A 12,500-nucleotide genomic window follows, 5' to 3' on the forward strand; every position below is an offset into this window, starting at 1 on the left:
AAGCGTTAAAGGACAGAGATTATGACTGCTTTGCTCTTCATGATGTGGATCTCATACCAGAAAACCAGAAAAATTTCTATCGGTGTTCAGAGAAGGCGAAGCACATGTCAGCTCTTATTTATCGCAGCTATCGTAAATATTCATGGTAAGGAGCATACAATATGCTGTTAGTGTGCTAGACAGATACGTGGATGGAGTTGTGCATGCACATGAGAAGAAGAAATGGAGAGAGACAGACAGACAGACAGACAGACAGACATAATTTCAGTCGCAGCTACAACTGATGGATCTGCTGCTTCAAAAAGGGAGGGAAAGAAGAGAGAGAAGTACAGCAGAGAGACTCACACTAGTGGGGGTTCTCCATGCCTAATTCCACTGGTGTTTGAGCATTATGGCCGCTGGGGAAATGCAGGAGAAAAGTTTCTCCATCAAATCTCTCTGCGATCACGAGATGATGACGGCAAGGTGAACTCCAGTGAGTTCAAGACTTATTGGAGACGAGTAATGTCCATTACTTTACAGCGGTGTAACAGTATGGTTTTGGCGAAGAAGATTGACAGAATAGTGTGTAGAAATGACTCCGTAGCTGGTTTTTACAGTTACCAGAGTGTACGTTAAGCTTTCATTTCATGACCCTTTGGGTCATTTTTCTTGGACTCATAGATAGTGATTTAGCGTTGACTGTAATAGCGTTGATGTTTACCAATAGATGTTTTTTGACAGACAGACAGACAGACAGACAGACAGACAGAACTCCAGGAAGTGGTAAGGAAAAGCAGGTAGGTGGGTGGACGAGAATATTGAACAGCATACGATAGAAATGACAACATTATGACTGAAAATCCAGAGCACGCATAGAGCTCCATGAGCAGGTTTGGCAGCAACAGCAACTCCAGAAAGCAGCGACGGAGGGCAGGTAGATGGTGACGACGGGTGGGTGGACGGGAACATTCAGCATCCACCTGCATACCCGCCTGTCCTTTCCACTTCCTGGAGTTACTGTCGCAGTCAAGCTAACTAAATCTAGACAGGGACATCTATGTCCCTTTATCTTTGCGTGTTGTAATTTCATTCCTTTTAGATGGACATTTAGCTTAGCAGTTTTTACCTGTAGTGTTCTTGTAAAATTTTGCTTTTTGTGTTCAATAGTGAAATAAGACATACATACATACATACATACATACATACATACATACATACATACAGACAGACAGACAGACAGACATACTGACAGACTCACAGACAGACAAACATATTTACATACATACATACATACATGCAGACAGACAGACAGACAGACTTACAGACAGACAAACATATTTACATACATACATACAAACAGACAGGCAGACAGACAGACAGACAGACAGACAGACAGACAGACAGACAGACTCTGAATGTATTGTTGAGAAAGTAACCCAAAAGCACAAAATTACAGAGCCACCATATTTACTGTACAATTGTGTCTATATTTCAATGCATACGAGTCATAATACCTTGCAATATCAAGGCGTCCATACTACTCAAACTTTGGAGGAGTCGCTCTCGTCAAGCGAGAACACTATGAAAAGATAAACGGCTTTTCCAATGTTTTCTGGGGTTGGGGAGGAGAAGACGACGACATAAGCATGAGGTTATTGACAATCAAGTGAGTACAACTCAACAAACCCAACAATTCTTTGTTCTCTGTTCTCAGACTAATGAAGTCTCACATACCAAGAGAAAGAGTGAACGAAACATTAGGAGCATACACCATGTTGATGAAACATCATACAAGAGCTCCAGGAAATAAGGACGCGTAAGCTAGACACAAATAGTAATGATTGGGTTTACTCATTGTACAGGGCTGGCAGAACAGGGTTGGCAAGGTGGACCTTGTTCTACCCAAATTAAAAATGGAAGTTCCACCAATGTGCTTTGTGAGTGGCGAGAACTTCTGGAAATTTTGGTTCAAGTGATTAAATAAATTAGCTATTTTTATTCTATTGTGGATGGGGCTAGGCCATGCTGGCCCACCCAACATCTGTAGTGCTCCGCTGGCCTTGTGTCAATAGCTGATGTTTGTATCTAGGCAGTGGTGTCACAGGCCCGGATTCAGGATTTTTGGAAAGAGGGAGCTGACCTGCTAGCAGTCAAACATATGTAGTAAAGTGTTAGCTAATCTCCTCTCTTTTACCTAGAAAGTGACTACAAGTCTGCTAGGCTGACTATGGTACAGGGCCGTAGGAACGAAATTTAAATCGGTTTGCCCTAACGTGCGTTAAAGGGGTGTAACTCCTGACTCCCTGAACCCCTGATCCCTGAACTCCTAACCTCTGATCTCTGAACCCCGAGTTCTTTAACCCCCTTACCCCTACCATGTACCCCTGAACCCTACCGTCTGCCCCATATACCCTACCACCTACCCCTGAATCCCCACCTCCTTGACCCCTGAACCCCCTACCCCTTTAATTAACCTCTACCTCTTTAACCCCTATCTCTTCAACCCATACCCTCAACTCCTCAACCCCCTGACCCTTTAACCCATCTGGATCCGGGCTTGTCGGTCATTATAATTAACTCTGTTTCTTTGTAGCAACGTTTCATGGTAGCTACATATTCTAATTGCTGTGTAGGATGAAGCTTGTTCGGTCTGGTCCGTCGCGTTATCAACAAGATGGTCTGAGTTCTACAAGATACAACGTAGTCAACAGATTAAGAGACAGACTGTACACAAGGATCAAAGTTGAGCTTCTTCGAGCTGAAGCTTGACTTTTATATTTTTCAGTTTTATGTTTCATGGTGATCAGATATGCAATCAGCATGTATGTACATTTTATTGTGAATGCCTGGTTTTGTGGATTAAAGTTAATGTTTTGAATTAATTGAGTTATTTGTAAACATACTTAAAGAACTCTACAGTGTTCGTATTGAGTTTTAGCACGGTTGAGATCTCTGCAAGGACGAGGGGCTGGTGCATGACTGGATGTCATCCCCACTTCTGCTAAACACGTTTTAGAAACAAATGAATTTTTTTAGCGTCTTACCTGAGGTTAGGAGTGGCTCTACCTTTCACCAATTGGATTAAAAAGTGCGATTGTGGTCATGATTTGGATGAGTACGGATACCATCTTTTAACCTGTAAATATGGGGGTGGACCTGTGTGGTCTCACAATTCAGTCTTAACTGGGTGGAGTGAGTGCCTGTCTGACCTTCATCTTCCCCATCAAACAGAACCAAGACATTAATACATCAATACTGAAGACCGTCCAGACATTACAATGTTTGATCCAAATACTGGACAGAATTTGGAGATTGATGTGTCCCTGGCTCATTTGTAGAGTCAGGACATCATTAGGAGGGCTAGCAAGGAAAATGGTCATGCTGCCGCGACAAGAGAAGAAAAGAAAATGAAAAATATTCAGAAGAGCTTGTTCCAGGAGGATATGTATCAAGATGTGTTCCTCTTGTGATAGAACATTTTGGGCATGTGAGGCACAAAGGCAGAGAATTTTTTGCAGCATTTGTCACAACAGACAGCAAATCCAGAAGCCAATTTTAATGCTTCCATGTTCATGTCGTATTGGAGAAAAAGATTTTCTACAATTGTGCAAAGATGCAATGCCAAAGTTATCCTTAGAAAACTTTCAAAACTGTTACCTAATCATGGTGATTTAGATAGATTATTTGATTTTGACATTCAAAGTCAAGTCCATTAGTTAATGACTTTGTTGCTTGCAAGGACTGGTTTGTATTTAAAAAATCCTAGCATATGTACAAGTAGAATCTGTATGAGAATAAATTGTCTGTCTGTCTGTCTGTCTGTCTGTCCATCTGCCTGCCTGTCTGTCTGTCTGTTTGTCTGTCTGTCTGTCTGTCTGTCTGTCCATATAGTTTGAACACGATCACTATTACACACTAAATAAAATAGCTAGTGACAAACTGTAAATGTGTCTGTCTGTCTGTTTGCCCGTCCATACATCCATCTGTCTGTCTGTCCGCGCCTGTCCAAAAATCATTTATTTCTTACTGTCTGTCTGTCTGTCTGCTATCTCTCTGTACTAGTGATGTATAAGAGACACCAAGAACAAAGCAGGATCTGAAAGATTCTAACAATTGCAAAGTAGTGCTTGTGTCAAACACTTGAGGAGACACATTACACTAAACTCCATGTCCATATATTCATCTACACACACGAATAACAACCACTATAGTTCTACACCTAGCTCACTAAATAACTCTAAATACAACTAATGAAATATGAATACTGATATACACTGATATACCGATATACACATGCAGCATCTGTTTCCATCTCTCGGTCATTCGCTTCTTGATTTCAACATGTCGGTCAGCTTGAATACAGCCTCGTACAGTCCCTTCCCCGAAACACCACACGTCCCCTCCACATGCCACTCGTTCTTCAACTGCCTCAATCCCAACTTGTCTGCCATCTCTGCAGCACCGACAGCTCCCTGCAGATCCTGCTTATTGGCAAGGATAACGACCGGAATGCCCCCCAACTCTCGATCACACAACAGGCTAATAAGCTCTTGTCGAGCTTCAGGAAAACGTGAAACATCCAGAGAATCAACAACGAACAAGAGCCCTTGAGCATCTCTAAAGTAATGCTTCCAAAGAGGTCGAATCTTGTCCTGCCCACCGACGTCCCACACAGTGAAAGTCACTCCTTTTCTTGGCGTCACCGTCTCCACGTTGAATCCAATTGTTGGACACGTCTCAACATTCTCATTCAGTTTGAGCTTGTATAGGACCGTCGTCTTGCCTGCTCCATCCAGTCCGAGCATCAGAATGCGTCTGTCTGTACCACAGGGTCCCGTCTCGAAGAGACTGTCGAATAGCGAGGACAACCACAGGCCCATCTTGCTGCACACTCTGATCTCAAGTACATCATGCAGCTTGCAAAATACACGACAAATTGCTGACACCGTTGTGGTGACGTCATTATAGAAGGCGTGGCTTGCGTCATCACTCACGTGCGCTGCGTCAGCAGTCACGTGCCGTCGTCCACGATGCCCTTGCCAGCGTGGCAGAGACCACATCAACTGTTGACGGCATCGTTTATTTGTGGCGCATGGATTTTTATAAAACTGCGTATTTTGGCAGCATTTCATCAGTCTGTGTGATTGCAAGTGATCTACATCCGGATCCAGATGGGCAACTGGTTGTCACGACTTGGTGACGTGCTGCAGGGTTTCACCAGCTCTTGTCCGTCTCGTATTCTCATGCTTGGCTTGGATGCTGCCGGGAAAACGACGATTCTGTACAAGCTGAAGCTGAACGAGACCATCTCTACCATCCCTACCATTGGTTTCAATGTGGAGACGGTCACCCCTGTGAAAGGGGTGACATTCACTGTCTGGGATGTCGGTGGACAGGACAAGATCCGTCCGTTGTGGAGGCATTATTACAATGGAACTGAGGGTCTGATCTTTGTTGTCGACAGCAGCGATGTTGCACGAGTGAAGGAGGCTCAAGACGAGCTGCACAGCATTCTGGAGTATTCCGAGATGGAGCGGATTCCAGTGGTGGTGATGGCGAACAAACAGGATCTGCCTGGAGCGATCTCTGTGTCTGACGTTGTCAGCAAGTTGGAGCTGCAAGGATTGAAGAATCCGTGGCACGTGCAGGGCACTTGTGCAACGAATGGTGAAGGAATCATCGATGGTGTGCAGACGATGGCCAAGATGGTGAAGAATTTTAGAAAAAGGAAGCAAGCATACTGAGACAAACTGTTTTGGTTTAAATAGTTTTTTTATATAATAACTGCTGTTACATATGTGTATTGTTAGATAGTCATTTTTTACATAGTAACTGCTATGGTATATATACATGTATGTATGACTTTCTCAATGGTCAGTATGAAAAATATATTAGGCCACATTGTTTATCAAGTGAGATTCGAGTAACATGTGTGAAGTTTCATGGTCAGTCAGTCTGTTGTGTGTGTGTGTGTGTGTGTGTGTGTGTGGATGGGTGTGTGTGTGTGTGTGTGTGTGTGTGTGTGTGTGTGTGTGTGTGTGTGTGTGTGTGTGTGTGTGTGTGTGTGTGTGTGTGTGTGTGTGTGTGTGTGTGTGTGTGTGTGTGTGTGTGTGTGTGTGTGTGTGTGTGTGTGTGTGTGTGTGTGTGTGTGTGTGTGTGTGTGTGTGTGTGTGTGTGTGTGTGTGTGTGTGTGTGTGTGTGTGTGTGTGTGGATGGGTGTGTGTGTGTGTGTGTGTGTGTGTGTGTGTGTGTGTGTGTGTGTGTGTGTGTGTGTGTGTCTGTGTGTCTGTGTCTGTGTCTGTGTCTGTGTCTGTGTCTGTGTGTGTCTGTGTACAGTGTGTGTGTGTCTGTGTCTGTGTCTGTGTCTGTGTCTGTGTGTGTCTGTGTACAGTGTGTGTGTATCTGTGTGTACAGTGTGTGTGTGTGTGTGTGTGTGTGTGTGTGTGTGTGCGCGCGCGCGCGCGCGTGTGTGTGTGTGTGTGTCTGTGTGTGTGTTTGTGTCTGTGTCTGTGTCTGTGTCTGTGTGTGTCTGTGTACAGTGTGTGTGTATCTGTGTGTACAGTGTGTGTGTGTGTGTGTGTGTGTGTGTGTGTGTGTGTGTGTGTGTGTGTGTGTGTGAGTGTGTGTGTGAGTGTGTGTGTGTGTGTGTGTGTGTGTGTGTGTGTGTGTGTGTGTGTGTGTGTGGGTGGGTGGGCGTGTGTGTGGGTGTGTGGGTGTGTGTGTCTGTGTGTGTGTGTGTGTGTGTGTGTGTGTGTGTGTGTGTGTGTGTGTGTGTGTGTGTGTGTGTGGGTGTGTGTGTGTGTGTGTGTGTGTGTGTGTGTGTGTGTGTGTGTGTGTGTGTGTGTGTGGGTGTGTACAGTGTGTGTGTATCTGTGTGTACAGTGTGTGTGTGTGTGTGTGTGTGGATGGGTGTGTGTGTGTGTGTGTGTGTGTGTGTGTGTGTGTGTGTGTGTGTGTGTGTGTGTGTGTGTGTGTGTGTGTGTGTGTGTGTGTGTGTCCTCATAATACATTAAGAAATTAACTACATATATTACGTATATTACCAACATGATGTCATGCATATACTATATATAGCTTATGAAGCATAAACAGCGTCGTGTTTTTGCGGTTGCATGTCACGTGATCTCCGATTGTTTGTAGTATTGCTCACCAAAGTCACAATGTCTACATTCCGTCGCCTGGACGAAGAAAAGAGCGTAAAGTTTGCAAATGCCAATCCACCTCAAGACGCAGCCCGTCTCAACAGACCGGTCGATCACTTTGAACGCGAACGCTCAGCAATCCTGCACACAGCTGAGAGGCAGAAACAGATGTACAAGAAATCTCTCGAGCACCTGCAGGGAAAGACCAAAACGCACTCTCCTGTTCCGTTTGTAAGACGAAAGACGTCAAGTGAGTACACTCAGTTATCCAACTTGCCTGCTGTGCCTCTATCCCCGCTGGCCGGGGGGCCGTCTCATGGGCGGGGCCTTGAGCAGCTGCAAGAGAGAGGTGTCAACCCCACACGGTCCCAGGGGCATCTAAGCAGCCCTTCAGCGCCGTTTTCTCGTTATGTTCCAAACAATAAACTACTCGCAGGTGGTAAGCCGCCGCCTACTGTACAGAGACGGGCGACTGCGGATGTGCCATACTTTGGGATGACGTCGGTGGGCGTGGCGCCTAAACTCATGCTGTCTAGAACTCCGGATGTGAATGCATCTCGACGACGAATGCAAAGTACGATGAATTACAACCCTCAGGAGGCAAAATTGCAGCTGAGTTCTGGACAGTTTTTGATGGGTGATGGTTCGTTGAGGAAGGCAGCATCTGATCGTGATGTCTATCGGAGCTCATTGGAGGCTGAAGATGAGAACAACCACCAGCCTCTTGCGACGCTACAAGAAATGAAACCAGGCAGCTCGCAGAATAAACGCCATGGAGTCAACACGAGTTCTACTGACTTCGCTAGTTTGTTGGACTTGTTGCCTTCTCTTAATTCAAAGACTCCAGTGACCAGCAAGAGTGACAAAAATGGTCAACAAGATGTGGTAGAGGAAGTCGAAGAGACTGAGTTGCCTGATGATTATGGAATGTCTACTCGACTGGTTAAAGCAGTTCGTGATATCGAAACTCGACTCGCTGATCACCACTTGCAGGATCTAGAAGATAAAGCCTTTACATCAAAGTCATCGAGTAGACCAGCCAATCTCCAGCTGCCAAACAAAACCAGGAAGTATCAAACGTATATGACACTGCCACCAATGATTCCTATTCCCTGGGATCTACTGGATGCAAACTCTGATACCGAAATTGAAGACGATAAGATGGAAGCAAATGAAAAGAGTGTTGAGAAAGAAAGAAAGAGAAGTGCGTCATTTAGTAATGATGAGAAGAAGACAGAATCAGATCTTGCCAAACAGTTTGAAGCAATAAAACATTGTCGATACTTGAGACACTACAAGCCGAAGGTGAAAAGAGAATCATTGTTTTGATGACGAGCAGTTAATTTCTACATGATTTGCATACAGTATTCACAATGTTGTTTTGTAAATAATCCAGTTGTAGTTGTATTGATTGAATGAACCCATTGTGAAATCAGTATTATCTTTAGTGAAGTTTTAAAATAATAACAAAATTAGCAGTCGTGTGTGACTCGTTTGTGTCTATTTTATTATGCCTGTGTAGACACACACACACACACACACACACACACACACACACACACACACACACACACACACACACACACACACACACACACACACACACACACACACACACACACACACACACACACACACACACACACACACACACACACACACACACACACACAGTGACACACCATTTGAACAGATGCAAACCTGAAGTGATCATTTTCCTTAGGACTATATATTAGTTTCTTAAGAATTAATCTAAATTGTTCTGTAGTAAAGATGGTATGTACACTACTAATGCTGTAGTAGTGTGTAGTCTTGCTAGCCACGCCCCTTTTGCGAGACGATTAGCGAAAAAGTGCTGCACACAAGTTGCGGTCGGGACTCCAAGGCAACTTTTGACTTGATTTACAGACTTCGTGTACAGTCTCGGTCAATGTCGTGTGAATGGCTGGCTCTGCTCTGAAACGTCTAATGGCTGAATATAAACGTATAAATATTACAGTCAGGGGCCTCTTTTGAGGTCATTTATATAAACTTTTTTCCAACAGAGTTAACTGTGAATTCACCAGAAGGAATTCTTGCTGGTAAGATACAAAACACGCGATACAATCTGTAAAATTTCTAAATAAATTCGAACTGTGTCAGGGCCGAAGTCAGAGGAGAATTTCTTTGAATGGGAAAGCCTTATCATGTAATTCAAATTTTCATTGATTGTGTATTGTGAAAGCATTAAGGCAGAGCTAGAATCGATTACTGACTGACGCATCATTGTAATGCGCTAGCGAGTGTCAGACCTGCCAACCTAGATGAATCAAAATGCGTGAGTTTGCAGGAAAAAATGCGGGAGAATGCGGGAGTTGCATTAATATCAATAAATTTTATATTGTAATAAATGTTAAATAATATGTAAATAATATACAATTATCAAGAGTTAAATATTTGCATGCTAGGTTGGAGTAGAAGCCGCTAATTAATTAATTAATTAATTACAGTACACTTAACTTAAATAAGCAAACTGCAACAAATGTAAAACACAGAACTTGTACGTACTACTGTCTGTTATTAAAATATAAGGCTAGACTAAATCTATGAACGAGGTACACACACAAACACACACACACACACACACACACACACACACACACACATTAATATTCTCACTGCTAGTTTGGATCTTTTAGATTCTCTGGCCTTCTTCGATCGCTTTTCCAGCAATATACAACTTCTTGGTAGTCTAGGATAGCCAGTCCTTCTCCCTTTTCACTTTCGGACAGTTTTGCCTGACCAACTCCTCTTTCTATGTCAATATTGTGACCCAGAGACTCTGATAATTTGTAACTAATCAAGTACGAAAGAGCCGGATGGAGAGAGTGGCTGGCACATAGACATTGATATCCGGATATCAAGTATGTACTAATCTAGTAGGGGAATAGTTACACAGAACAGGCACACCCACCAATGGCCAGAATGTGGGAGATTTAATGCCAAATGCAGGTAGGCGGAAGAAGGGTCCCAAATGCGGTGCGGGAGTCTCCCGCTCAATGCGGGAGAGTTGGCAGCTCTGCTAGCTGAATGAAAATGAGTGAGTTAATTTGCAGGAAAAAATGCGGGAGTTTAATTTTTGACACGCCTACAATAGCATTAATATCAGTAAATTTGTATTGTAATATTAAAGTCTTAAATAATATATAAATAATATATGTTTATTAAAATTTAAATATTTGCATGCTCGGTTGGAGTAGAAGCCATTAATTAAGTAATTGATTAATTACAGTACAGTTAGATAAGCAAAGTGCAACAAATGTAAAACACAGAGCTTGTACGTACTACTGCCTGTTATTGAAATATAAGAACAAGGTATATACGCATTCTTGCGGCTAGTTGGGATGTTCTAGATTCTATTGTTTTGTGGCCTTCTTCCATCGCTTTTCCTGTCAGTCGACGATAGCCAGTCTCTCCCCCTTTTCCACTTCCAGATACTTTCACCTGACCGACTCCTTCTATGTCAATATTGTAACAAAGTCAGAGCTGCAGACTCTCCCGCATTGAGCGGGAGACTCCCGCATTTGGGACCCTTCTCCCGCCTACCCGCATTTGGCATCAAATCTCCCGCATTCTGACCATTGGTGGGCGTGCCTGTTCTGTGTAACCATACATGTACAGTGTACAGCCTTAATTAATTAACTAAGTTACTGATCATGTGATATTCGGATATTAATGTCTATGTGCCAGCCCCTCTCTCCATCCGGCTCTTTCATACAAGTACCTCATTCAGAATGTTGACATAGAAGGAGGAGTCGGTCAGGCAAAACTGTCCGGAAGTGGAAAGGGGAGGGGCTGGCTATCCTAGACTACCAAGGAGTTGTATATTTCTGGAAAAGCGATTGAAGAAGGCCACAAACCGATAGAATTTAGCAGCGAGAATGTTTACATACCTCGTTCTTATATTTAGTCTAGGCTTTACTTAATATATTTACTGACAGGCAGTAGTACGTACAAGTTCTGTGTACTTTGCTTATTTAAGTATACTATCTATCTATTATTTAAAACTTATTACAATATACAATTTATTGATATTAATGCTATTGTAGGCGTGTCAAAAAATTGTGAAGACTCCTGCATTTTTCTTGCAAACTCACGCATTTTGATTCAGCTAGGTTGACAGGTCTGCAAAGTCTATGTATGAAGAGCCGGATGGAGAGATGGGCTGGCACGTAGACATTGATATCCGGATATCAAGTATGTATTGAACATGTACGCCCACCAATGGTCAGAATGCGGGAGATTTGATGCCAAATGCGGGTCCCAAAGAGGGGTCCCAATGCGGGAGTCTGCTGCTCAATGAGGGAGAGTTGGCAGCTCTGGACTGTACAGTTGTTTATCATATTTATATCAATTTTGTGCTCCTAAAATCGTAATTATTTGAATTAGTGAGTGTAACATATTTGGTGTTACATCAAATTAAAAATTGAAATTATATTTAATAAAAATAATTAAAAATTAAAATAAATAAAATTAATTATTTAATTAATTTTGTATATAATTTATTTACACAAGGCTACCATTACCTTACTGATCCATTGATATTAACATGTATCTTACAACTTGTTTACAACTTGTTATCACAGCTTTTCAAAGCAGCAGACAAAGTGGCTACTACAGTAGTAGGCAATGTAATTTCTCTGCATGTGCATTACAATGTACTAGTCATATAGTCTAGGTACCTTGAAAAATAAATTACTTATTTAATTATCTAACACCAAGACCGGAAGTGGCAGTTTTTGTGATAGACCAAAGTCAACTTTTCTTGAAAACCCATGGCTATACAGGCTGTGTGGTGTCCTACAGCTCTGAGTACTGTAAGGGCCAAGGCGGCCATGTGTTTTGCTCTGTAATGACCTGCTTGTCATTCGCATCATTTCAGGGGTCCGGAGGGCACGCCTTTTGAATTCGGTGCCTTTCCAGCTGATTTGATATTTCCAAAGGATTACCCAATGAGTCCACCCAAGATGAAATTTACGTGTGAAATGTTTCACCCAAATGGTAATCAACTAATTAATATCAATATACAAAATAAGTTTTTGTATCAAATTTTAGTGTATCGTGATGGTCATGTGTGTATCTCTATCCTTCATGCGCCGGGTGATGATCCTCTTGGTTACGAGAGCAGTGCTGAGCGATGGAGTCCGGTTCAGAGTGTAGAGAAGATATTGTTGTCTGTTATCAGCATGCTTGCTGAACCTAACCCAGAGAGTGGAGCTAATGTGGATGCTTCGGTAAGTCACGTGATACACATTTGGATTGGAGTGAACAGTTGGAGAGAATTTAGGGTGCACTAACGTTTATTAGGCATATTTGCTATTTGTGATGTTTGAACAT

At 42.8% G+C, this 12,500-nt stretch overlaps 5 protein-coding genes across 5 annotated transcripts in view; 4 read left to right on the forward strand and 1 right to left on the reverse strand.

Annotated features, from left to right (window-relative positions):
* Window positions 1-2,884, forward strand: part of LOC134193891 (beta-1,4-galactosyltransferase 4-like) — a 6,505-nt gene extending 3,621 nt beyond the window's left edge. Inside the window, exons 4-7 of the mRNA XM_062662742.1 lie at window positions 1-145; window positions 1,511-1,633; window positions 1,697-1,798; window positions 2,616-2,884. The exon at window positions 1-145 is cut by the window's left edge and continues 52 nt beyond it. Coding sequence (XP_062518726.1) covers window positions 1-145; window positions 1,511-1,633; window positions 1,697-1,798; window positions 2,616-2,751 — 506 coding nt within the window. The 3' untranslated portion in view covers window positions 2,752-2,884. The remainder of the gene's footprint in view (window positions 146-1,510; window positions 1,634-1,696; window positions 1,799-2,615) is intronic.
* Window positions 2,885-3,955: 1,071 nt separating this feature from the next.
* LOC134194224 (ADP-ribosylation factor 1-like 2) lies at window positions 3,956-4,918 on the reverse strand. The gene has a single exon (XM_062663149.1). The coding sequence runs from the start codon at window positions 4,860-4,862 to the stop codon at window positions 4,302-4,304; it is 561 nt and encodes a 186-aa protein (XP_062519133.1). The 5' UTR covers window positions 4,863-4,918; the 3' UTR covers window positions 3,956-4,301.
* A 61-nt stretch (window positions 4,919-4,979) lies between these two features.
* LOC134194223 (ADP-ribosylation factor 1-like 2) lies at window positions 4,980-5,894 on the forward strand. The gene has a single exon (XM_062663148.1). The coding sequence runs from the start codon at window positions 5,154-5,156 to the stop codon at window positions 5,724-5,726; it is 573 nt and encodes a 190-aa protein (XP_062519132.1). The 5' UTR covers window positions 4,980-5,153; the 3' UTR covers window positions 5,727-5,894.
* A 1,185-nt stretch (window positions 5,895-7,079) lies between these two features.
* On the forward strand, window positions 7,080-8,597 carry LOC134194222 (uncharacterized). Its single transcript, XM_062663147.1, has one exon. The coding sequence runs from the start codon at window positions 7,095-7,097 to the stop codon at window positions 8,451-8,453; it is 1,359 nt and encodes a 452-aa protein (XP_062519131.1). The 5' UTR covers window positions 7,080-7,094; the 3' UTR covers window positions 8,454-8,597.
* Window positions 8,598-8,991: 394 nt separating this feature from the next.
* The window catches only part of LOC134194225 (ubiquitin-conjugating enzyme E2 G2-like), a 4,180-nt gene continuing 671 nt past the window's right edge, over window positions 8,992-12,500 (forward strand). Inside the window, exons 1-5 of the mRNA XM_062663150.1 lie at window positions 8,992-9,108; window positions 9,170-9,205; window positions 9,267-9,312; window positions 12,046-12,164; window positions 12,219-12,397. Of these exons, the coding sequence (XP_062519134.1) occupies window positions 9,066-9,108; window positions 9,170-9,205; window positions 9,267-9,312; window positions 12,046-12,164; window positions 12,219-12,397 (423 nt within the window). The 5' untranslated portion in view covers window positions 8,992-9,065. The remainder of the gene's footprint in view (window positions 9,109-9,169; window positions 9,206-9,266; window positions 9,313-12,045; window positions 12,165-12,218; window positions 12,398-12,500) is intronic.

This window comes from Corticium candelabrum, chromosome 18 (genome assembly GCF_963422355.1).
Source record: "Corticium candelabrum chromosome 18, ooCorCand1.1, whole genome shotgun sequence".
NCBI lineage: Eukaryota > Metazoa > Porifera > Homoscleromorpha > Homosclerophorida > Plakinidae > Corticium > Corticium candelabrum.